This window comes from Rattus norvegicus, chromosome 10 (assembly GCF_021556685.1).
Source record: "Rattus norvegicus strain SHRSP/BbbUtx chromosome 10, alternate assembly SHRSP_T2T, whole genome shotgun sequence".
In the NCBI taxonomy this organism is placed as follows: domain Eukaryota; kingdom Metazoa; phylum Chordata; class Mammalia; order Rodentia; family Muridae; genus Rattus; species Rattus norvegicus.
The window spans coordinates 92,139,040-92,164,201 of record NC_141543.1 but is presented as its reverse complement, the minus strand read 5'-3'; the positions used below and the strand labels follow the sequence as shown (position 1 = coordinate 92,164,201).

The window sequence follows — 25,162 nt, the reverse complement described above, 5'->3', positions numbered from 1 at the left end:
CAAATGCTGTTAATCATTATTGAAAGCTGCAGTCTCTCTCTCTCTCTCTGGCTACAGAGTTGGGCAAGTTATGATTTATGACACCATTAGTGACCTGAAGGAAAGAAAGAGTAATTGGGAGATTTTGACCTACAGGGAAAGCTCCGTGACTGGGGATTTACACAGTGGCTGAGGAGATGGAGGCTTTCACACAGAGGTATAAACGTGGCAAACTGCGCTTCTGTTACACAAAGGCTCTCATGGTAGGCCTCTTTGCAGCTTCAAAGACCTATGGTCCACTTACTTTAAGTGATAGTCAACACACTGAGAGTTGATCACCACTCAGTAATAGTCCCTTGGAGCTTTTCATGATCTGAGAAGTACGGCTACAGGCTGGGAATGTGGCTGAGTGGGTAGAGTGCTTCTCTGGTGTGTATGAACCCATGGCTTCCATCCCTAGGACTGTGTAAACCCAGATGTAGTAGGACATTCCTGTAAAACCCCAGCTCTTGTGAGGTGGAGTCAGATCAGAAGGCTGATGTCACCATTGGGAGTCTGAGGCCAGTCTGGGTTGTATGAGATACTGTCTTAAGACATGGGTGGTGGTGGTGGGTGTTGCTGGTGGCATGGCTCAGTGGGTAAAGGCGCTTGCCGCCAAGCCTGATCACCCGGGTTGGATTCCTGGAACCCATATGGTGGAAGAGGAGGACTGTTCTCCATAAGTTGTCCTCTGACGTCCACACCCCCAACATGGTTTATGTGCACACTCATATGCACAAGTAGATTAATGTAAAACACTGTTTTAAAACAGAAGCAGACAGAGTATGATTGGTGGCGCATGCCCATAAACTCCAGTGATTCTGAGGGCTGAGGCAGGAAGACTAGGTGTGTAAGACAAGCCTGGCTCAGTTCTCTCTCAGATTTTTAAAAATGGCCAGAGGTATAACTGAGGGGTAGAGCTATTCCTACTGTGAACAGAGCACTTTGGGTTTAGTCTCCAGTAAAATATATATATTATATATATTAATATATATGTATATAATATATGTATGTATATATGCACAGAGAGAGATATAGAGACACACAGAGACAGAGACAAGTTCTCATTATGTAGCTCTGATGGTGGAAGGCCTTGAACACACTTTATAGACCAGGTTGACGTCAAATTCATAGAACAGAGATCTGCCTGCTTCTGCCTCCCTGGTATTTGTATTAAAGATGTGTGTTACCACACACTGGTCCATATCAAAACAAAACAAAACAAAAAACCAAACAAGGGTCAGGTACCCTCGAACAGTTGAAGGGTAGAGGAGTGGTTAGGGTTGAATTTTTCTTAAGAAGAAGCTAACAGGAGGAATTCTGCTTTGAATTAGTTAAGGAAAATAATCAGCGTTTAAGTTTTCTTTTACATTTATATTTTAGAACGATCTGAGTATCCCTCAGACTCTCGAGTAGCTGGAACTACAGACAGGAGCTACCACATTCAGTCAGTGCAGAATTTGGTTTGCGGGGAGGGAGAAGGTAGGTGGGAAGGAGGGATCCAGGTGGCTTGGATGTCAGATGACCCCAAGAATTACCCACATGATCCTGGAAGTTGTTTTGGTGTGTCCAATGCTGCTGATCGTCTCTCTTCACATCTGTGCATGTGTGTGTACAAGCTCGTGTGAGGGCGTGTATGGACGTGCAGATGTTGGTGGATATCCTTCTCTGGATATATAAAGCTTACTTTCCTTTTACTGTAACTTTTCCTTGGACGGTAACCAGTGTTCAGAATAGCCTCACAGGTGGAGCTCAGTTAAGTTTGGATTGGAGAAGACAGGAATGAACTGGAACAGGTCCAACCCCTTGGGCCCATGTGGAGCAAGCAGGAGGAAGGCAGCCGGAGCTTGAAAGAGAAAGTAAAAGTTCTTGTAAATAATGGCTTTGCCATTGTGGAGGAGGGGTGCAATTTATTAGGGGGATGTTTGGGTAGTTTTTGTAGCAGCCATTTCTGAAAACTGCTTGGGATTAGGAAAGGAAAACTCTGCCCTGCCTGCAGCATCTGCTTTCCGACGGCTGAGTGATTTTATTAGTTTGTGGTGTCCCGACCTCTCGTTCTCGGTATGAGAGTCGGAGCCCTTGAGTCTGGACCCAGCACCTGCTTAGGTGAAAGCGAACGAGCATGTTTTCCCACATCGTATCTATTGCTAGATTTGTTTTGCTTTTAGCAGCTCTCTTTTTTTTTTTCCTGACAGAATCTAAATGCATTAGATTTTTCCTTTTCCCCTCTCCCGCCCCCACAAAATCCTAAAAACCTCAAAACCCAGATTCAAGCTGTGTAATTACCTTTCCCGTAAGCCAAACAATGTGAGTTATCATTAAAATAGTTAGCCTTTGGATTTTTTTCCTACTTGTGGTTTGAACACAATAAATATTTAATGTAAGGCTGACTTTCCCAGGCAAATCCGTTTTGTTGTGGTCTTCTTTCTGTCAAAATGTTTAGGAAAAACACATTTTCTTAGCATTAATCAAAATAAACTCATGCATAAGAGGGGATAAGGTGAGATAATTAAAGTGCTCTGAAGCCCGTGTGTATGGAAATGTATCTGTGTATATATAAATGTGTGTGTGTGTATAAATGCACGTGTGTATTTTGTTTTAACAGGTTTCTGTCTAGTCCAGAGAACTCTCAGCATTCCCCTGCCTTAATATTCATTCCAAATTACATGTGAAAAAAATCCAGTGTGACTTCATTCATCAGGGCAGGCTCTGCATATGGCCATCTAATGGGGGTGTTCTGGGTGTGGGGCAATTTCAAGCCTAATGACTGCATGAAGATTCTCAGGGTCATGGAGTCCTTTGGAGTTTCAGTGTCTACTATGGGAGCACTGCACATGAGGCCAGGCGGGAGGTACTGAATGCTGTACTCCGCTCCGTTGTCGAGAACCAAAGCTGCTCAGAAAGCTGTGGTGGGCGGCACCTGTAATCCTTGTATGTGGGGGGCAGAAACAAGAGCATCTTGGTGAATTTGGGGGCACTTGGGCTACATAACAAGTACTGGATCAGCCAGGGCTACACAAGGAAACATCTCAACATGCCAACTTCGAGCCAAGAAATAATAAGTAGATAGATAGATAGATAGATAGATAGATAGGGAGGTAGATAGATAGATAGGTAGATAGATAGATGGGATTTCCTCTATATTTTTAAAAAGCCTCTTTCAAAGTAAAATTTACTAATTAAAAAGTGATTTCTTTTTCTGCAGAAGTATCTGGGGTGCCCTGATGACAAGTGCTCTGTACAGGTTTGGGGTGCAGTTTCGTCCAGTGCATGCCTAAGCTGTGCAGAGCCCTGAAGGAGTGGCAGATGAGCTGGGATGTGGCAGGCACGGACTCAAAAAGGATGAACAAAAGAGAAGATGTCTTTGTCCAAGGGCGAAAGTGGCAATGTTTGTTGTCATTTGTAGAATTTGAACTTAGAGAAAGATAAATTATAAAAATTGAGCTTAGCAGTACAAATTTTAAATTATACAGTGCCCTGTTCAGTAGTTGCCTGATATTAATGACTGTAACTCTTCAGGGTTATAGATGTGATTTTTTTTTTTTAATGATAGAGACTAAAACGTGTCAGCATTTAGGTTTGTAAATCTTAAGACCAATGTTTTCTAAATGACTAATGAACGTATCTTACAAAAGCACATGGCAGACATTCCATGACAAGTACAAGGTAGAGGGCATCTTAACGTAGCTGAGGATGACCCCAGAGTGCACACCTACCTGTCTTTTGGAACTACCACCTGCCAGTTTTTTGAGTAGCAGTAAAGATTTCCAAATTACCTTGAAAGGATGTATAATCCACTATTCGCTATTCAGTATATCTGGGTGAAGCCAACTCTCATTGGAGTGCTTTAACCAAAATAGCATACTGCCACAGGCGTGTGCAAGCTGTTCTGAGACTCCGTTTCCTTCCTTCCTTCCTTCCTTCCTTCCTTCCTTCCTTCCTTCCTTGGGTCTCATGTATGTTAAACTCACTTCACATGTGCAGTGTAGTAGCCAGGGTTAGCCCTGAACACCAGATCCTTCTGCCTTCACTTCTCAAGCACTGGGATGACAGGCCTGAGGCATCACACCCACCCAGCTTTAACACATTTCTATTGAACCAGAAATTAGATTACTAACACCTTCTATTTAAAAAAAAAATCATTATTAGCCAGGCGGTGATGTCACACTCCTTTAATCCCAGCACTTGGATGGCAGAGGCAGGTAGATCTTTGTGAGTTTGTGACCAGCCTGGTCTACAGAGTTCCAGGATAACCAGTGCCATACAGAGAAGCCCTATCTCGAAAAAAACCAACCAAGCAACCAGCCAAAATGCACATTTATTTTTATGATTCTCACTGTGTCGTGATGTGCCTGTGTAGGCATGTGTGTGGAGATCAGAGAGCGGTTTTCTGCTGTCAGACCTCTGTTTCCACTTTTATATGGTTCTGGGGATGGAACTTGGGTCACCAGGCTTGTGCAGCAGGTACCTTCCCTCAAGCCCTCTGAGCCCTCTGCTGCCCTACATTTGTGAAAATTTCAACAATGCCACTTTTTCCATTAATGTCTCCCTCTCCGGAAAATGTGGTTATGTTTCATAAATATTACTGTTACTTAGGTTAATGTGCTGTGCAAAGTTAATTGTTTAAATGAATTTTTGTTTGGGACAGTGTCTTCCTGTGTAACCTATGCTGGCCTTGGATTTACGGAGCTTCCCTTATCTGGGATTTCAGATCTGGGGCCTCTTGGCTAGCTTATAGATATAATTTCTATTGCTGGGTAATATCTAATAGGTATTTTCTTTTCTTTTTGGTGTTTTGAGTCAAGGTCTTGTATCTCCAGGTGCCCTTGAACTCACATATCTTAGATTGGCTCCAATTTTGTGGTAATCCTCCTGCCCCAGCCTCCATTGTGCTGGGCTTACACATATGTACTACCATGACAAGTTCTTCGGCATCTCTAATAACTGTGATCTCTGTAAACAAAGCTTTGTTAGTGTCCTCAGGTTTTGAGGTCATGGCCAGTCCCAAAAGCAATGCATTTTGAGAACTGTTAAGAACTATTAAAACAAAGGTTTTAGTGTAAGTGTTCCTGTGCTATTTGAGGAGCTAGGGTTGGGAGGGAGAGGGAATCTATGGTTCTGATTACGTTGGTCTAGGGTCATTGTAACCACTGCCCCACATAGCACGGTACAGATTGGTCCTTAGTTTGAGAATCCCTTTTACAAGGGCCATAAATTCTTCAGATGAGTGAAACCCTGTCCAGGAGTTTAGAAACTGCTTTAAAGATAAACCGATTTGGAGATTTCTATCTTGATTTTTCCTGGTGTCTATGTCCCTGAGAATGAATCTTGGATTGATTGTAATTGAGCCATACCTCACCAGATTCCGGTATCTTCTGAGTGCTTGGCTGATTTCTTGTTTTGTCTTGTTTTTCTAAGAAAGGCTCTGGATAGCCCTGGCTGTCCTGGAACTCACTTTGTAGAGCAGGCCATCCTCAAACTCGGATTTGTCTGCTTCTGCCTTCAACACACACTCAGTTATAATTCTTAAAGATAATTCTGATGTGAATTACAGTTTAATTTGAAAAAAAATGTTGACTTAAATCAGATCTATAAAACAAAGGAAGGCATTTTTCTTTTTGTTTTCTTTTTTCTTTTCGGAGCTGGGGACCGAACCCAGGGCCTTGCACTTGTTAGGCAAGCGCTCTACCACTGAGCTAAATCCCCAACCCAGAAGGCATTTTTCTTGTTGTGACTAACAAGTTCAAAACACTCGGGATGGGACGTTATCTGCCTTGCACTCTTCTCTTTGTCTGCTGTAGCCACTTCTCCTTTCTGACCCTCTCTATAAAATGGGAAAGATCTTTACTGGGAGCATGCCAATGTTATCTTGCCCCCCTCAGGGTTCCCTCTGGTTGAGAGATTGACTGGAGAGATTTTTGTGAATTCTTCCTTCAGGCCACATTCTGTATGGGTGTGAGTTTTAGAATTTAGGTTACAGCTTTCCCAGAAAACTGGACAGTGTTCTTTCTTCCTCATTTCTTCTTCTTTCTTTCTTTCTTTCTTTTTTTTTGTTTTTGTTTTTGTTTTAAGCAGAGTTTCTCTGTGTAGCCCAGGCTGTCCTGGAGTTCACTCAGTAGTCCACACTAGCTTTGAACTCAGATCCACCTGCCTCTGCCTTTGCCTCAGCCTCTGCTGAGATTAATGGCTCGTTCCACCACAGCTCAGCTTGTTTGTTCCTTTCTTTAAAAACAAACAATTTTTTTAAAAATTAACGTTATTAGTGTGTGTATCCCTGTGTGGAAGTCAGAGGACAACTTTCAGGAGTCAGGTCTTGCTTTTTGTCATGTGGGTCCTAGGGATTGATTTCAGTCTTCAGGTTTGGCAGCAGCCCCTGCTGAGCCATCATTTGACCCTAATTCACGTTGCTTTTGCCTTCTGTGTCCTCACTTATTGTTCTCTGTATGTTATTCATTTTGAGAAGACTTCACAGAACAGCTTGTGTAGCTCACCCTGGGATCAGAGTGCTGTTTGTTTTTGCTTGTTCTTTTGCTCTGTTCATTGAAGGCAGGGTCTTTCTCTCGGGCTGGCCTCATTGTATAGCTGAGCATGACTTTGATTTTTGTTTCTGTTTTTTTCAAGACAAACCCTTGCTGGGTTGGAACTGGCTTTGTAGACCAGGTTGGCTTTGAACTCAATATATCTGCCTGGCTTTGCCTCCGGAATGCCGGGATTCCGGCATATGCTATTGTATCTGCTTTATGTGGGACCAGGGACAAACTCAGGGCCTCCTGTGTGCTAGGTAAACACTACCAACAGAGCTGTGGGCCCGCTTTTTTTTTTTTTTTTTTTTTTTTTTTACGTTTTTTCATAAAGTTAAATTCATTTCAAACACACACACACACACACACACACACACACACACACACACGAAGTTCGTTTGAGTCATTGTTATAAAGCTCTGGTCTATTACTTGATGTACAGGTTCCACTGGCCTTAGACTCATGGCAATCCTCCTGTCTCTACTTTCAGAGTGCTGAGATACAGGTAGGTTGACAAGGTAGAAAATATCTCCGCTTTTCGTCTTCACTGTTAACATCTTGTCATAGTGTGATGCTTTTGTTGTAATTGATAATAACAGTTACATGTTGTTATTAAAGAACACACAGTTTCTGTCACACTTCACTGCGTTACATAGTTTTGCTGTTTGACAGTGTTGGAGACATGTTCTCTCTTGTAGCTCAGGGTGAAGGTAAACTTGGAGTCTGTCCATCTCGGATTCCCGAGTCCTGGCATTAAAGGCTCATACCTCTGTGCTTGGGCCGTTTTGTGGATTTGCACAAGCGTGTGCCACATGTCCACTGGTGCAGTACTAGTGAACGTATACACTGCCTGCAAAGCCCTGCACTCTACCCACTCCCCCCTTCTGCAGCCCCTGCCACTTGCTCAACCCTTTTTCAATCTCCATAGTCCTGTTTTCCAGAACATTCATCTGACTGTCATCATGTACGCAGTAGCCTTTTAGAGGTCAGTGGTACAGTGGCCTCTCCAGGTTGCCTCCTTTCTCATAGCAGTATGAATTCAGCTTCCTCCTTGGCTTGGGTGGCTGAGGAACACTGCCTTGTGTGGCCCTTCCCTTAGTGCATGTACGGTTCATCCGAAGGACATCTTTGCTTTTCCTTTGCGCCGTTGCTGTTTGAATTTGCAGTCTTCCAATGGGGTCCAATGTCCTGCTTTTCACATGCTGGCTGCGTACTCTCTTTGGTGTGATATCGGATCAGACTTTCTCTCAGTTGTTTTGCTCCTTTTTGCAGTACAACAGAAATTGAATTTAGGGTTCCACAGCTGGGTGTAGTGGCATGTGCCTTTAATCCCAGCGCTCAGGAGACAGAGGCTAGCAAAACTCTGGAGTTTGAGGCCAGACTGGTCTACAGAGGGAGTTTCAGGGCAGCCAGAGGTACACAGAGAAACCCTTCCTCAAAACAAACAAGAGTTTAGTGCTCCCCCACTGAGCTACACCCCATTAATTGTTAAAAAAAATTTTTTAGTTTGAGACCAGGGTCTCACAACATTGACCAGGCTGGTCTTGAAGATGTGTCGTAGCCTAGGCAGGACGTGACCTTGGGAAGCCCCTGTCTCAGTTTCCCCAGTAGCTGGGCTTACAAGCCTACTCTGCCAGGCCCAACTCTCACCCAGCTTTACATTGAGATTTATTTTTAATTGTTGAGAGTTTTAAAAGTGTTCTCAGTATGTTCTGGATACACACGTGTACATGTACATTTGGCGGAGGAGACTAGGGCTACAACACACAAAGCATGCACCAACACTGATCCATATTTACAGTTCTCTTCGGATTATTTAATGTTTTTTTTCATGAAACTCAAGGTCTTACACTTGTTAGACTGAACTATGCCCCCAGCCCTCCTCCTCAGAACATTTTAGGTGGATACAGTTTTTAGTTTTTCTTGTTGGAGAGTTCAGTTTCATGCAGACACTAATGCTGGGAGGTTGAAGTTAGAGAACCAGGGACAAGGAAGTGAAGTACTTGTGTACCACCCCTCATGGGTAATTAAGATTTTAACCTTTAGCTCCATTGTGTTTAGATAAGGCTGGGCACAGGGCTTCAGTCCCAACCACTTACCAAGATGCTGACACTTCTGTTCAGACTGGTGTGTCTACTCTTACGTGTCCCCTGGATTACTTCTGACTCCTCCTTCAGAGCTGAGCCTTGCTGACTTGAATCCTACCCAGCTCCTACTCTCTGTTGCTACTATTGGAGTGGGTTTGTTTTTTGTTTTTTGTTTTCTCTTGAAACTGGATTTTGCTATGTATCCTCCAACAAGCTATGTAGAAAAACCTGGTCTTAAATTGGTGTTAGGAATGTAACCTTTGGCAAGCATTTGACATTAAGGCACACTCCTAACTTCCAAAATAATCATTTGAGAAGAATCACCGTATTCTTCTTGGGTTCTTTTCTTCTCTCTCTCTCTTTTTTTTAAGTTAAAATGTGTGTCTATGCATGGTGTATGCTTTAGGGGGATGCAGGTACTTGGTGTTTGCGCAGAGGTTACATGGGCGGGGAGTAAACCCAGGGCTTTCTGCATGGAAGGCAAGCACCCTACTGACCACCGAGCTAGGTCCCCAGATCATTTAGCCATTACTTTGGTCCTAACTCTGATAATGACTACCAGGTGGAGATGCATGTCCGCCCCTGTGGGCTTCTAGCACCTGCCTTCTGCCATTTTCCTGACATTTCCCCATGGGTAGCTTTTGTGTACTTGCCTCTTGATCCTTCTGTCAAAACCTTAATCCTATAGCTGCCTCTCCAAAAGTCTGTGCTTCTCTCTTAGTCCAACATTCAGTTAAATGGTAGATCTTGATCTACTGTCTTAGTTACTGCTCTGTTGCTGTGATAAAAACGCCATGATCAAGGACCTTGAAAACATAAATCTGGGGCTTATGGTGTCAGAGAGTTAGTGACCATAATGGGAGGGAGCCTGGCAACAAACAGGCAACATAGCACTGACGAAGTAGCTGGGAGCTCACATCCTGGGATGTAATCACAAGACGTCGGGGGCAGGCAGACAGACAGACAGAGACACATAGGGCAGGGAGACAGATATTGAGACAGAGAGAGACAGACACATGGGACAGGGAGACAGATATTGAGACAGAGGCAAAGAGAGACAGAGACATAGAGAAAGGGAGACATACTAGAAATCGTGTCAGTCTTTTGCAACCTCCAAGCCTGCCCCCTATAATATACTTCTTCCGATAAGGCCATACTTTCTAATCCTTCCCAGAGGAGTCTCTGAGGGCCATTCCTATTCAGATCACCACACTGTGCAATCCAGCATCCCGTAGCCAGCCTTGACTCCTTCCCTCCCTCATACTTCAATTCAGATCCACAGCAAGTCTTACTTTTACCTCAGATTTTCCTCAGCTCCCTTTGATTTTCACCTCCTTTCTGTGGTGAAGATGCTAAAATTGACCCTGTACAAAACTCGAAATGCTGGATAAATGGAGTTCTCCAGTAAGATGCAAAGGCAAACAGTCTCCTTAAAAGAAAGAACAGACGCCAGCCTAGAGTGGCAGAGATGGTGTTTCTCCCCACACCACTTCCTAAGCATTGCTCCCAGTCACAACCCTAAAATGTCTCAGGCTTTTTAGAGATGGATTACAGGCATAGACCATCATGCTAGGCCTCAGGTGCTGCCCACCGTCTCACCCCCATCCCTTCACACCGTGACCTGGCTTCACTGTGCAGCTCATAGCCCAGGGTGTCCTTGAACTCACCGTTCTCATACTCTAACCTCCCAAGTGCTGGGCTTATAGGCATGTGTTACCACACCCAGCTCATAGGCTCATCACCGATTCTCCTGCTATCCCCTGAGGCTTCTGACCCTGCCCCCTACTGTATCTTCTACCTCCAGCTTTGGGCTGTTTGAAGTTGTGTGCTATGCTGCCTATCAACGGCAAGCATTTCAGCGCTGTTCTTAGCTATGCTAGCTTAGGTACCACCCTGCGTTCTCTGGGTTCCAGAATCCTATGAATTAATCTCTCAGTCAGTCTGCCTCCCTCCCCCCCTCCCCCCCCCTCTGTCCACTGTCATCTTGCTTTGCATTCTTTGTCCATGCGCCACATTGGCTTCTGGGCCATGATCACTCGGAAGACATGTGTTACATTCCTTGTTTGCACACACTGTTCCCTCTGCTTAGACTGGCTGCCCCTTCCTCTCCAGAATGACCATCTCTCCTGTAGCCCTGCTGTCTTGGTGAAACTTTCTAGAGTAGCACTGAGCCCCCTTTTCAGGTAGTTTTTATTCCTAGGACTGCCATTCCATCAAAACAGTTGTTGGTGCCTTAGAATGTAGGAGCCAAGGTGTGTTATGCTTGGTTGGGGGGGACTCTTTGCCTTATCAGGTACCCCAAGCTGCCTCTCAGGCTTTGTCCTTGTCTTGGTTCTGACTCTGTACTTGGGTTTTTCTGGGGTTAGCAGAAAACCTGGCAAAGAGTTACTGAAATATTCAGCAAGCCAGCAGAGACCTGTATAGTTGGCCTAAGTCCATATCTCGGCTAGAAAACCACAGAGAAAAGCATGCATTTTGTGTGTTGCTCTACCGAGGCCACAATTAGACTCTGTGAGATAGCCTCTGAGCAGCCCTCAGCTGCCCTCAGACACACAGTCTTAGTCATCTAAGTGGAGGTGTTGAGGAGGCAGCTGGACATCAGAGTCTGGCGCTTGCTCATGAGAGAGGATGGGGCTGGAGGGTGAGATCTAGGGACTGCTGGAGTGTAGAGAGTGCTTTGAAGAATCGAGACTAGATGAATCATTTAGAAAGTGAGTTGCAGAGAAAGCAGGAGGTTTATATTGAGAGAGCTTTACAGCAATGCCTGTTCCTGTAAAATTGTGAAATATTTTCTCATGAATCTTAAGACTTTGTAAAGATTGCATTCAGTCATTAGTTTGGGGAAAATATCTTTGGAATCAACAAATGGAGTGAGCCACCTTACTCAGTGACTTAACGGACAAACATTTTATTATGTAAACGCTTTCTGTGGGCAGGGATTCTGGTCGACAAGGGGGTGGTGGTGCTTGTCTTTACTACTTGATATCTTCTACTTGAAGCCTTGAACATCTGGGCTTTTTATCAGACCATGCCTGGCCTAGTGTGATTGCAGCTAGCGTGATGGTAGATCAAGTGTCTGCCTGTGGTCAGTCTGTCTGTCTTGTGTTTTTTTGCAGAATGGTAGATGGGTTCTTGAGAGCCTTTGGCCTTTCAGGAGAATCCAGAGGCATTGGAGTTTTCCTGTCAAGCTTGGCCTCATGGAACAGGTCTGAAGTCCTAGCTACTTAGGAGGCTGAGGCAGAAGGATCTCAAATTTAAGGCCTGCTTATACGACTGAGTGATCGCAAGACCAGCCTGGGCAATTTAATGAGACTTTGTTTAGAAACCCCAACAACTACCCACCCCCCAGAGCACTTGAATGTCAGGACTCTAGGTTCAATTCCTCGGCGCCACAAGTGCATTTCACACTTTCAGCCCCGTGGTGCTGGACTAGGGATGGCTTTAGCCAGGTCCAGGGGAAGAGGAGCAAAGGATGAAGAGGACAAATTATCTACCCACCACTGGATGTTTGGATGTGAGGCTCTATTACAAATCAACCCATGGTGACTTTTAGGGAAAGGAGCAGGTGTGTGCCACCATACACACCCGAGAGAAGAGTTTCCTCCCTCCCTCTCCTCTCCCTTCCGCTCCTCCCTCCCTTTCTTTCCTCTTCCTTTTTGAGGCAGTCTTACTTTGTAATCTAGGCTGTTCCTGAACTCATGACCATCCTCCTGCCTCAGCCTTTTGAGTGCTAATATTATAGGTGTAAACATATAGGTTCTGAGCCTACATTGGCCTATGCTGAATAACTAAGGACTTCCTTAGGGTCACTTAAGGGAAAGTGACCTGAATAGGTTTGGGAAGTTTCTTTCTTCTCTCCAGTCAGCATTGTGCTATATCATAGGCTTGTGGCTGACATTCCAAAATTTACATTTTCTTCATCAGCTTGGTTTCAGATCCTACACCTCTACCTCCCTAGCGCTGGCTCACAGACCCACACCAAAGGTGCTAGGACCCAAACACAGGGCCTTAGGCTTCTGTGGCACAGCAAGACTCACAGACCTTTTGACTCAGGCACCATTTATCTGTTGGAACTCTGGAAAAGTTCATTGCCTTAGCATTGTGCCTACTCATGACTTACCTACAGCATTTCCAGATCTGAATCCCCAGGAATTCTGACAGCAGGCTGCGTTAGGATGCCGCTCCATGCCATTACTGCCTGCGAAACCTTGAATAAGTGATGTAAAACTCTGTGCCTTCATTTCTCCTCTGTAAACTGAAGATAAAATATTGTCTTGACCAGTGAGATGGCTCAGCGGGTAAAGATGCTTGCAATTGGGCCTGACAGCCTACGTTTGATCCCTACCATCCACAAAGTGGAAGGAGAGGAATGGCTCCCTGAAGATTGTCTTCTGGAGACACACACACACACACACACACACACACACACACACACACACACACGAGATGATGATGGTGATGATGGTGATGATGGTGGTGATGATGGTGATGATGGTGATGATGATGGCGATGGTGATGATGATGGTGGTGATGATGTCGATGGTGGTGATGATGATGGTGGCAATAATGATGATGATGATGCTATCACCATCATCTCAGGGTTAGCACAGAGATGAGATGAATCAGTAAAACATGTCAGATGGTCAAGGCCATGCTCACCCGATGTGTGATAAAAAGTTCCACACATCAGTCCCCAGCTCCGAAAAAAAAGAAAAAGGAAAAAAAAAAGTTCCACACAGTATTTAGCTATAGACACTGGTTTTCTTTTTTCTTCCTTTCCTTTTTTCCTTTTTGTTTTTCAGACAGGGCCTCTTATAGCCCAGGCTATTTTCAAATTCACTGTATGATAAGGATGACCTTGAACTTCTGATCCTTTTGCCTCTGCCCCCTGAGTGCTCACGGGTGCACATTGCCATGCCATGCCTGGTTTTATATGGTGTTGTCAGTGGAACCCAGGGGCTCATATGTGCTAGGCAATCCCTTCACCAGCTCAGCCACACCTCCAGCTTTTGTATTGTTCTTCAGCCAAGGTTCTTCTTGACATTCATCTTTTTTTTTTGAATAGTTCTTAGTGGGCCTTTTCATTGTAGTTGGTGGTGGTGGTTTGAAGACAGGGTCTAGTACAGTCCAGGCTGGCTTTAAACTCACCATTTAGTGGAGGATGTCCTTAAGCTGGTCATCCTGCATCTATGCTCCAAGGGTAGGAATCGAAAGCATGCATTTTCATATTTAGTGTTAGGCTGAGAGCTATCCTGTGCAAAATATGTGTTGAGAGATTTGATCATTGGACAGCTCCTGTCCTGAGGTGCAGTTACCAGATGCTAACACCCCCCTCTCAGGATATGACAGGAGGGTCCATTCTAATGCACATGCTTCTCCCTATCATATCACATAATGTACATGCTCCTCCATATCATATCATAAAATGCACATACTTCTCCATATCATATAATACACATGCTTTTCCATATCACATAATGCACATGCTTCTCCATATCATATCATATAATTTACATGCTTCTCCATATCATATCATATAGTGCACATGCTTCTTCATATAATATCATATCATATCATATCATATAGTGCACATGCTTCTCCATATCATATCATATAATGTACATGCTTTTCCATATCATATCATATAATGCACATGCTTCTCCATTTGAAGGAAAGCTCTGTGACCACCTCTGGTAACACCTAGGTCATTGGATGAACTGATGTCACGCTCTGGCTCCCTGGGGTACTGGGAAATGGAATTCACATTAAACGCTGATGAGAGGGTCACCGACTCAGAAGGAACAGCACAGGAACAAGTGCCACCAGAAGGCTACTATTCACCTGTGATGTCACTTATTTAGAGCCATCCTTCCAAGACAGGGTAGTCCCTGTTCTGCTGAAGAGGAGGCCTATTCAGCAGCCAAGCCACGTGGGGCGTGTGGAAGACTCCCAACCTGGGGAGGTGACTTTGCATACAAGTTTAGTCTCTTGTTGCTTGTTATCCAGAACTAGACCATGCACTTAGTGGCTGACAAAGCTTGTCTGCCTGGGACATTTGCAATCTAAAGGTTTGCTGTCCTCTGGCTCCTTTTATCTGCAATATTTGAAATCAAGTATGGTGCATATCTCATGTGAGCTATGGAATGTTGTGGTAAGCATTTAGTCTCTATTGGGGGTTTCTACCCTGCCTCAGATCATTCAGTTCCCAGATAAAAGACACAAAACTTTTATAATAAGCCTTAAACAGCACTAAAGCTGAGCAGATATCAATTCTCTATGGCTATTTTGTCTTAATTTCGGGCAAATAACCCTGAGATATGACTTGCCATGTTCTTCTTGGGCTGCTTTTACTCCAGCTGGCCAGCCCTCATGGCCAGATCCCACAATCCCTTACTTCCTCTCTCTACCTTCTCTCTCTTCTCCTTCATGGTCCTTTCTCTGACCCTAAGCCCAGGAACCGAAACCCTATCTCTTCTGTCTAGCTATAGGCTGTAGGCATCTTTAGTCAACCAATGGTTTTAAATTTATGGAGCAAGGTTATGTAACATTACTTGGTGTACAGGAGGATTTCCTCATCCCTGGGCACGAGGCCTTGGGGGCCTGTATTCAGCATTACAGTATAAAGGAGCAGACAGCCTCAGCAATGGTTAAGGCATCAAGCAAGCATCACTGGTTTTGTTGTTTTGTGTTCTTTCTCTCTCTCCCTCTTCCTCTCCCCCTCTCCCCTGACATGCTGGAAGGGAGGAGGAAGTGGTGAATCACACCTTTAATCCTAGTACCCAGGAGGCCAGGCAGGCAGATCTCTGACGCTGAGACCAATCTGCTCTACATATCCAATTTCAGGTCAGCCACAGCTACACATGTAGCCCCAAACCAGACTTTCTGACACACTGTGAAATAGGAGAGGAATTGTCCTTTTTTAAAGCTTGGGCCCCACATGGCTCAGGAGGGCACTGAACTCACTCTGTAGCTGAGGCAGGCTGTACACTCCTGAGCCCGCTGTTTCTGCCTCTGAGTGCTGGGGTTAAGATGAGTCCCATTACACTCGGCTTCCGAAGTGTCTTGTATCACTTGCATTGTGGAGTTCTTTGTGCATCTGAATTCTGTCCCTCTCTTCTTCCTCCATCTCCTCCATTTTAGATTTACTGGTTCACATATGTGCAGTATCTGTCTTAGCTTAGAAAGTTTGAGAAATTGTGTGATGAACCCCTTCTGCGTGTGGTCCCCTGTGGTTCCCTTGGTTTCTTTAGACTGAACTATACAAACGAGGACCGTTACTTTAGTGGTAATCTTTCTGGTAAGAAGTTCCTCATTAGACTGGAGTTATTTTCCTTATGACTTACTGTTGGTAGGTTATCCCCACAGGGCTAGGAAATTCCTATTTGGAGAAGTCTAGGAGGCTTTGGTGACTTGCTATTTCATTTTCCTTTTCTCTGGAGTTAACGAGACTAGGATCATCGGGGGCTGGAGAGATGACTAGTAGGTTGAGAGCAGTGACTGACTGCTCTTGCAAAGAATACAGGTTCAGTTTCTAGCACCCACATGACCATTCATCAACCATCTGTAACTCCACTTCCAGGGAATTGTGTCTGGCCTCTGCTGATGCATGCGCACACACACATGCACAGTGCACATACATAACATACAAGCAAAACTCTTATATACATAAAATAAAAATAAATCCCTTAAAACAAAAGAAAATAAAAACAAATCCCTTAAAACGAAAGAAAATAGGATCCCAGCATCTTAGTTACTATTCTGTTGCTGTGAAGAGACCCATGACGAAAACAACTCTTAGTAAAGAAAGTTTGGGGTTTGCTTATAGTTTCAGAGGGCTAATCATTGGTCATCACGACAGGAAGTGGTCAGGCAAGGGAGCAGTAGCTGGGAACTTTTCATCCTGAACCATAGGTAGCAGGCAGAGAAAGATAAGACTTGATATGGACTTACAGTAACACACCTTCTCCAATAGGCCACACCTCCAAATCCCTCCCAAACACTTCCACTAACTGATGGCCAAGCATTCGAACTTATGAGCAGCATTCTCAAAGGACCACACACACTTTAACTTTCCTCTGTACAATTGCATTGATGTTCTGCTCACCCAAGCCTCATGAAAGCCAGTAGAGCAGTAAGCTTATGTCGTACTCTAATCCAGCCACCAGAGCAAAGACTTGACTTCTACTCTGGCGTCCAGGTTGGTACTTGGCATTCAAACTGTTTGTGTTCTGGCTTCCAATGACTTGTTATTAAAGCACAGGCTTCAAGTGATTTTGAAGAGAAAAGTTAGAACTTATGGAAGTCGGGCATGGTGTGTAATCTCCAGACTGAGGTAGGGAGATTAGCCACCCTAGACTACACAGCCATATCATGCTAAAAAAAAAAAGTGGTAGAATGGGTCAGATTAAGTTGTTTTTGTTGGTGTTTGTGATGCTGAGGATGGAACCCCGGGACACTGAGCTTGCTAGATAAGCACTGTGCCACAAAGCAATGTCCCTGGCCGCTAAATCAGTTTGTAATTTAAAAAACAGAATTGAGGTTGTAAAGTGTCTCTTTTAAATGTTTTCCAGGAACACAAATACAGCAAAGCCAGTGATTTTCCTAGACAGTTTGGCTAATTATCTCTAAATGATCTGCTGTTCATGTGAAGAACATTTAGTCCAGTTGCTCCGAGTCTTCTGTTAATTAGCGTGGTTTGCAACTAAGCAGCGTATGAGGGCATGGCTGTTGGGCACTCAAAGCTAAACCGAGTCACCCAAACGCCCATACTTTCCTGGAAGTAATACCTGCTCTTCCTTTAATGTAGGAGAATTTTCCTTCATGTGGAATAGTTTGGTAGCATTACCTATCTTGGTTAGATCAAAACAAAACACAAAAATTAGTCAGTCATTCTTGATGGTTCAGTTAATTGGAAAAAGGCACAAGCTGGTGTCTGGTGTAAGAAAAAGCCATTATACCATTTACCAGCTAAAAACACCAAGTATCAACAATGAAACAAGTTTATAGACTAGAAATAAGTTGGCTGTGATAACAGCATTTTTTTAAAGAATTATTTATTTATGTGTATGAGTATACTGTAATTGCCTTCAACACACCAGAAGAGGGGATCAAATCCCATTACAGATGGTTGTGAGCCACCAGGTGGTTGCTGGGAATTGAACTCAGGACCTCTGGAAGAGCAGTCAGTGCTCTTAACCACTGAGCCATCTCTCCAGCCCCAACTTAGCATTTTTTATGTCAGCTTGAGAATGTGTATCCGACTGACTGTTCATCTGTGACAAGTAGGTAGAGTGGGTGGGTTTTATGATTTTTTTTTTTAAGATTTATTCATTTATTATATGTAAGTACACTGTAGCTGTCTTCAGATACACCAGAAGAGGGCATCGGATCTCTTTACAGATGGTTGTGAGCCACCATGTGGTTACTGGGAATTGAACTCAGGACCTCTGGAAGAGTAGTTGGGTGCTCTTTAACCACTGAGCCATCTCTCCAGCCCGGGTTTTATGATTTTTATCTTGGAACTGGCTCTGCATTTGTGTTCAAGATAAATGATGAAATAGTCTGGTTTTGTAATTAATTTATAGCATTGGAATTTACTATTTCAAGCGGATGATTTAATTAGGACCACAGCATTTTTTATAATGTGGCCCAGAGTGATAATGTCCTTGTTTTTAGTTAATAGAAATCAGGTGACATATGTCATAATACATTTTTTCTTAGGATTTTTTCTTTTTTCTTTGTTTTTCTTTTTCAGATAGCTCTCTATGTAGCTCTGGTTTCCCTGGAACTCGCTATGCAGACTAGGCTGGCCTTGAACTCATACATATCTGACTACCTCTCCCTCCCAAGTACCAAGATTAAAGACATATGCCATCACACCCAGCCCGTTAAATTTTCTAGTAATCGTATTAAAAAAGAAATAGGAAGAATAATCTTTATAATGTGTTTAGCCTAACATTTCCAAAATAATATTTCAACATTTATTTCTCTCACTGTTTTCAAATGCTGCATATATGGGTGTGAACATCCACATTTCCATTGAACATTGCAGTCTTCCGGGTCAGTGAAGTCTGTGCAGCAGCGATGTTCCCATAAATTGTTTCATGTGTACATGTATGCGCAGGTCAGAGTGCAGCTGTGGGTTCCTTCACCTTTTGACAGCATCTCATTAGCCTGAAACTTTGCCAAGTCCACTAACTGGCCATTGAACCACTGTGGGTGCACCACTGCACCCAGCTTTTTATTAATATGTGGGTTCTAGGAATCCAGTCTTGGGTCCCCAGCACTCAGGAGAGGCAACATGCACCAACTGAGCCTTCTTCCCTGCTCCAAATTGGTTTGGAGTCTATGTAAATCAGGTCCTGACAACCACAGGACACCATAATGCTTTCCTCCTAGGAGAGGCGATTCTGACTGGGCCTCTGTGAAGAGGGCCCTAAGAGCTTTTGGTTTCTTACTAGGGGGACTGCACAGAGAGCACAGCACTTCAGGCTGGAGCACGTGCTCCGGAAGGCAGGCATTTATTCCAGCGAGCGTTTGCTGTACACATGCCACTCCCTAAGCTTGGGCTCTTACTCATGGTTATTTTTAGACCTTTGGATACTTGTTCTGGAGAGACATTGTCATGCGAGGTTAGCTGGGTCAGGTTCTCTTAGCTGAGCTCTTCAGTGGGGTGGTCCCTGTCTTAGGTCAACTTGTTTACATAGTGTTTAGCTCTCCTTTTGTTTTTTTTAAATTCCAGATTTAGAATATATATTCTAAGTTTATATAAATATATTTGTATAAATAAGTACATATAATTCATTTTATCGAGTGGGCAGATTCCAGGCACATGCCACTTATCCTCGGAAGCCTGATGCTCTGTCCTCCCTAGCAGCGGTCAGAGTTAGGGCCTCACAGATGGCCTGGATGCAGCGAGCTGTGGGAAGGCACTGGTGTGTGTTGGACGTCTGCTGGGTGCTGTATTCTTAGTTGAGGTCTTAGGAATGTGACTTCCTGATCCCAAGGAGAAGCAGTCATCTGCATTTCATAGATGAGGAAATAGAAATCCAGAAGAAAGAAACCATTCAACTTCATATAACCTCGGGTAGATAATAGGTTTGTTGTGATTTGGTCAGGTTTTTAATTTTTTTATCTATTTTATTTATGTAAGTACACTGTAGCTGTCTTTGCATACACCAAAAGAGGGTGTGAGCCACTATGTGGTTGCTGGGAATTGAACTCAGGACCTCTGAAAGAGGAGCCAGTCCTCTTAACCTCTGAGCCATCTCTCCAGCCCTGGTCAGTTTTTTGTTTCTTTGTTTTTTAATTTTTAATGTCTTATTTTAATGAGTATTTTCCCCAAATGTACACATGTGACTGTCCAGTGCCTTCAGAGGTCAGAAGAGTGTGTCAGATCAGATCCTCTGGGGCTGGGGTTAAGGGTATTGTGAGCCACCATATGGGTCTTCTGTAAGAGCAGCAAGTGCATTGAACTGCTCAGCCACCTCTCCAGCACTCTCCCTCTCTCTGTGTGGAGGTGGGGGTGGGGGTGGCTGGTGGTGTAGAGCTCAGGCTGGCCTTGACCTCTCTGTCAGGATATAGGAGTACTGGAATTACAGACATGAGCCGCTGTGCCTGGCTTGAAAGTGTGTTCTAGAACTTAGAATCGTACCAGAAGAAATTGTGTACCAGCCTTGTAGAGCAGCTCATGCCTGAAACTCAGGTATTTAGGAGGCAGAGTCAGGAAATAGCAAGGCGAGCCTGAGAGCCTGTGTCAGAAAATCCAGGACCTGGAGATGAGCTCAGTGGTGGGGAACTTGTATACCCTGTGCAAGGCCCTGGGTTCACTCTCCAGCATCACAGGGTGGGCAGAGCTGTGGAGGTAGGAATTGAGAATGTACACACATTATTCAAAAGACTACAAGACATACATGCTCCTTCTCAAAGCCACCAGGATATTTTCAGATTTTGTATCCCCTATGAGGGCTTGTGGTGACCATGTATACATTTCGGTTTTTAGTGGTCACCCCTGATTGCGGCAGGATGGCTCAGTGGAACCAGCTCCAGCAGCTGGACACGCGCTACCTGGAGCAGCTTCATCAGCTGTACAGCGATAGCTTCCCCATGGAGCTGCGGCAGTTCCTGGCCCCTTGGATTGAGAGCCAAGATTGGTGAGTGCCTTGAGAAGCTCCCTGAATTGGGGTTGGGACACAACCTTTTCTAGGTTCACACTTTACTGAAGCTTTCACCGAAGACATGCGGGCAGGTCCTGGGGAAGGGTTAGGAAAGCAGAGGTAGCTTAGTCTCCATAAGTGTCTCTGTTCAAAGGGCAGGCATTTGGCCAGCAGCCTCTCTGCACCTTGAAACGGCTCGCTGGCAGATGTCAGGTTTGGGACTCACTCGTGACATCTCTGCACATTGTGCTTCTCTTAACAGGGAGATATAGTTTTGTTTTGTTTTCTTTAAATTTGGGAATTTTATGTCAAGTAAAAAAATTTATGTCACATAGCTTCCTCTGTTAAAGAGGAGACATGGATAAGGGAAATAGAGTCATAGAGGAAATGCCAACTGCATTTATTTAATGTATTCAGGCCCATCTGCTAGTTTTGGCCGAAGTCAGGCCTATGTGCATGTGACCCACTTTTCCCAGAATACATACCTGAGTTGGTGAGGGGCCGAGGAGATGATGGAGAGCATCTCAGCCTGGTTGCTCATTATGCTGATATGCACTTATATACACACTAATCTGCTGACCTCAGGGCTGACAGAGAATTTAAGGCAAACAGCCTTATCTGTTTTTAAAAAAACAGAACAAAACGTGCATTTTGTATGGATTCAGATGCATGTGTGTGCTTGTGTGTGTGTGTGTGTGTGTGTGTGTGTGTGTGTGTGTGTGTGTGTGTGGTCCAGAAGACAACCTCAAGTGTCATCCTTAGGGAATACCTTTTGGATCCTTTGAGACTGAGTCTTTCCTTGGTCTGGAGCTCACCAATTAGGGCAGGCCCTCAGGATCCATCTCTGATGCCCCAGTGCTGGGATTACAAGCATGTGCTACTATGCCCAGCATTTTCTTTTTTTAATTAAAAGTAGATTTTTAAAATATATTATATTGTATTAAAATAAATATTTCTGGCTATGTTTTCTCCTCCCCCAACTCCTTTCAGATATTCCCCAAATCCCCTCCTACCCAAATCCATACCCTTTCTCTTACATAAGCTGGTCTAAAAAACAGTAATAAAATAAGGCAAACACAGACTGGAATAAGGTGAAATAAACAAACAGGAAAAAAGAGGCAAAGGAAAAGTGTAAGAAACCCACAGTTTCAGAGACGCATGTGCACACACAGAAATCCCATAAAAACGCAATACCAACACCAAAAATGATAATGGATTTGCCACCTGCCACTGGCATGCCCGGCATTTTTATGTGAGTTCTGTGGAAGGGAGCTCAGGTCCTCAGGACTCTTAAGGTTGAACCAAATGCCCAGGCGGTGTCTGTCCCTTACTTGTCATTGTTGTTTGTTTGTTATTGTTGTGTGCATATGGTGTTGGGGCAGTACATGGACATGCCACCATGTGCACGTGGAGGTCAGAGGACAGCTTCACGGTGTCAGTTTTCGGCTTTCCAAGGACTAAACTGACATTGTTAGTTTCCCTACTGAGATCCTTTATCTCCTGAGCCATCTTGTCATTCCTCTGTTTTTGTTTTGTTTTAAGACAAGGTCAGGGCTGGGGATTTAGCTCAGTGGTAGAGCGCTTACCTAGGAAGCGCAAGGCCCTGGGTTCGGTCCCCAGCTCCGAAAAAAAGAACCAAAAAAAAAAAAAAAAAAGACAAGGTCCATGTAGTCCAGGCTAGTCTGGAACTTGCTGCATTCAGCTGAGGGTCCCTTGAATTACTTACCCTTCTGCTTCTACCTCCCAAGTATTAGGATCGTAAGTGTGTGCTGCCGCACTGAGGTCTGACTTTATTTTGTTTTGGGGGGTTTTGTTTTGTTTTGTTTTGTTTTTTTGAGGCAAAGTATTACTATATAGTCCAGAACTGGCCTAGAACTCACTATGTAGCCCAGTCTGGTCTCCAACTTGCAATCCTCCTGCCTCAGCCTCTCAAGTAGTTCTCAGATTACATATGTCACACCACACAAGACTTGTATCTGTCCATCTTGCTCAAATATTTTAGTCCTATAGACTATAAGAATGAAGAATAATATCTGGAATCATTCTCCTGTTAACCCCTGCCTCTCTCTCTCTCTCACTTTTTTTTTTTTTTTTTTTTTTGCTGAGGATTGAACCCAGAGCTTGGGCACACAAGGCAAGTGTGTGTCACTGAGCTATAACCATCGATTGATAGTGTTGTTGATCTGAGCAAGAGACATGGGAAATGATGAATGCTTTATGATATAAGGTGTTATACTATCCCCTTGATGGTGGAATCTGTTGTTGTTTTGGAGAGGTCATCCAGACTAGCTAGGAACCCTCAGGAGAGAAAGCTGGCCTTGAACTCTTGATCCTCCAGCTCCACAGCCCTGGTTATAGGTCTGTGCTCTCAGCAAAGGCTGTCCAGATTACTCATGCAGGTCACTTCCTCTTCCTAGGGCATATGCAGCCAGCAAAGAGTCACACGCCACTCTGGTGTTTCATAACCTCTTGGGCGAGATCGACCAGCAGTATAGCCGATTCCTGCAGGAGTCCAATGTCCTCTATCAGCACAACCTGCGAAGAATCAAGCAGTTCCTGCAGGTGAGATGGGGCACGGAGTGTGAGCTGCTGGCCACACACAGTGGAGTGCTGCTGTTCCTTCCCGGAAGTGTTTCTCCACCCTTGGCTAGATGATGAGAGCCTGTCTTGGACTCTAAATCAGGGGAGCAGTAATTAGCTCCTTCTCCATGCCCTGCACACTGGCCCCTGGGCACCATTACCAGAAATTCCCTTCTTATGTTACATTTGAAGCAATAAACAAGGCTTAATGCTGTTCTGTGTTATAAACGCATGCTAAAACACCTACTTGCCATAGGCACATGGCTCTTGGTTCTAAATGCTAAAAGTTTAGCCATTAATTGGGTACTCCTGGGTAAAGTCAACCACTTCCCTATAAAACCAGATGACACACTGTCCCAGGATGGACTTCTGCCATCTCAGAGGCCACATTCTCCTCCCTTCGCTTCCCTACGAATTTCAGTCAGATGCTGAAGCCTTTGGTCTGTTGTTTCATGGAGGCTCTGAGAAAGTGACTTTTAGGTTAGCCAAGCTCATGCCACAACTCCTTGGTCGGCCCTAGCTTTCCATTCTCTTTTGGTCTCACTCACAGAGCAGGTATCTTGAGAAGCCAATGGAAATTGCCCGGATTGTGGCCCGATGCCTGTGGGAAGAGTCTCGCCTCCTCCAGACGGCAGCCACGGCAGCCCAGGTGAGACTGAGAAGAAGCAAAGTGGGGGGCAGGAAACTGGGGAGCAAGCGACTCTAAATAAATGGAACAGAAGCAGTTTAATACTGCTGAAGAGGGAGGGAACACTGGAGTAGATCCAAACATACACTGAAAATGGCAGAAAACGTCCTATGATCTCCATTCCACTCCCTAACGGTGCTGCTGCAGCCGAGGATGAACTTGCACTCAGATTCCCAGCCTCCTCTTCCTGAGGGCTGGAGTTGAGGAGCTCACATCACATCCTGTACATGAGATGCTGGGGACAAACCAGGGCTCCGTGCACGGTAGACACACACACACACGCACGCACACACACACACACACACACGCCCATTTTTGTTGTTGTTGAGTCAGGCTCTTACTGTGCACATCTGACTTCCAGTTTGGGATATTCTTCCTGCCTCTGCCACCCAAGTGCTAGGGTTGTGATGTCACCACACTTCCCACACATCCGTTTCTTGTTTTCATTGTAGCTTTTGAGACAGAGTCACAGTCTGTTACCCATGCTGCCTAGAACGCTCTGTGTGGGCTGAGCTGTTTCAAAGCCACCCCAGCCCCCTACTTCAGTCTCCAGTCCTTGAGATTTTAGTCAGGGGCCCCCAGGCTTGGCTTCAGTACATCCCCCAGATCCTCCTGCCTCAGCCACCATGTGAGCCACCATGCCTGGTCTACGGGGACTTCTCCATGCTGATCCCTGAGTTAGGACTTGGGAGTCGCCGAAGCACACCTCCCTAGTAATCCATATGGAGCTTGAGAGGGTCTAGACCACTGCTTGCCCAACAGAGGTTGTTCTTAGGGGTGAGGCCTTCATTTTTGCCCTAGGCAAGTTTAGAGGGTAGAGGAAGAGGCACAGCTTTGGGGATGGGCCCAGTGAGGGTCTTTCTGTCTTATCTGTCTGTGGTACTTCTCTGTCTTATCAGTCAAGGTTGCTCCCATAATGGGGAAAAAAGGGAGCGGCTGGGTTGTTTTTCCAAGTCTTCTGAGAGGTTTATATTCTATAGTTTGGGCATCCACGAGAAGTGGGAAGAACGTCTCTAAATTGACCTGTTCAGACCTACTTTGGGGACTTGTCATAGTGGAGAGAACAGACCAGAAATGAGAGGTCCTAGAAGCAGAGCGCTGGGCTGGAGAGTA

General features: G+C 44.7%; 1 protein-coding gene across 8 annotated transcripts in view; it reads left to right on the top strand.

Moving 5' to 3' along the window:
* Positions 1–25,162, top strand: part of Stat3 (signal transducer and activator of transcription 3) — a 51,795-nt gene that overhangs the window by 5,793 nt on the left and 20,840 nt on the right. For all 8 annotated transcript variants that reach the window (NM_001430048.1, NM_001430046.1, NM_001430047.1 and 5 more), the window contains 3 exon segments: positions 20,628–20,778; positions 23,199–23,343; positions 23,912–24,010. In NM_001430048.1, coding sequence (NP_001416977.1) covers positions 20,651–20,778; positions 23,199–23,343; positions 23,912–24,010 — 372 coding nt within the window. In that variant the 5' untranslated portion in view covers positions 20,628–20,650.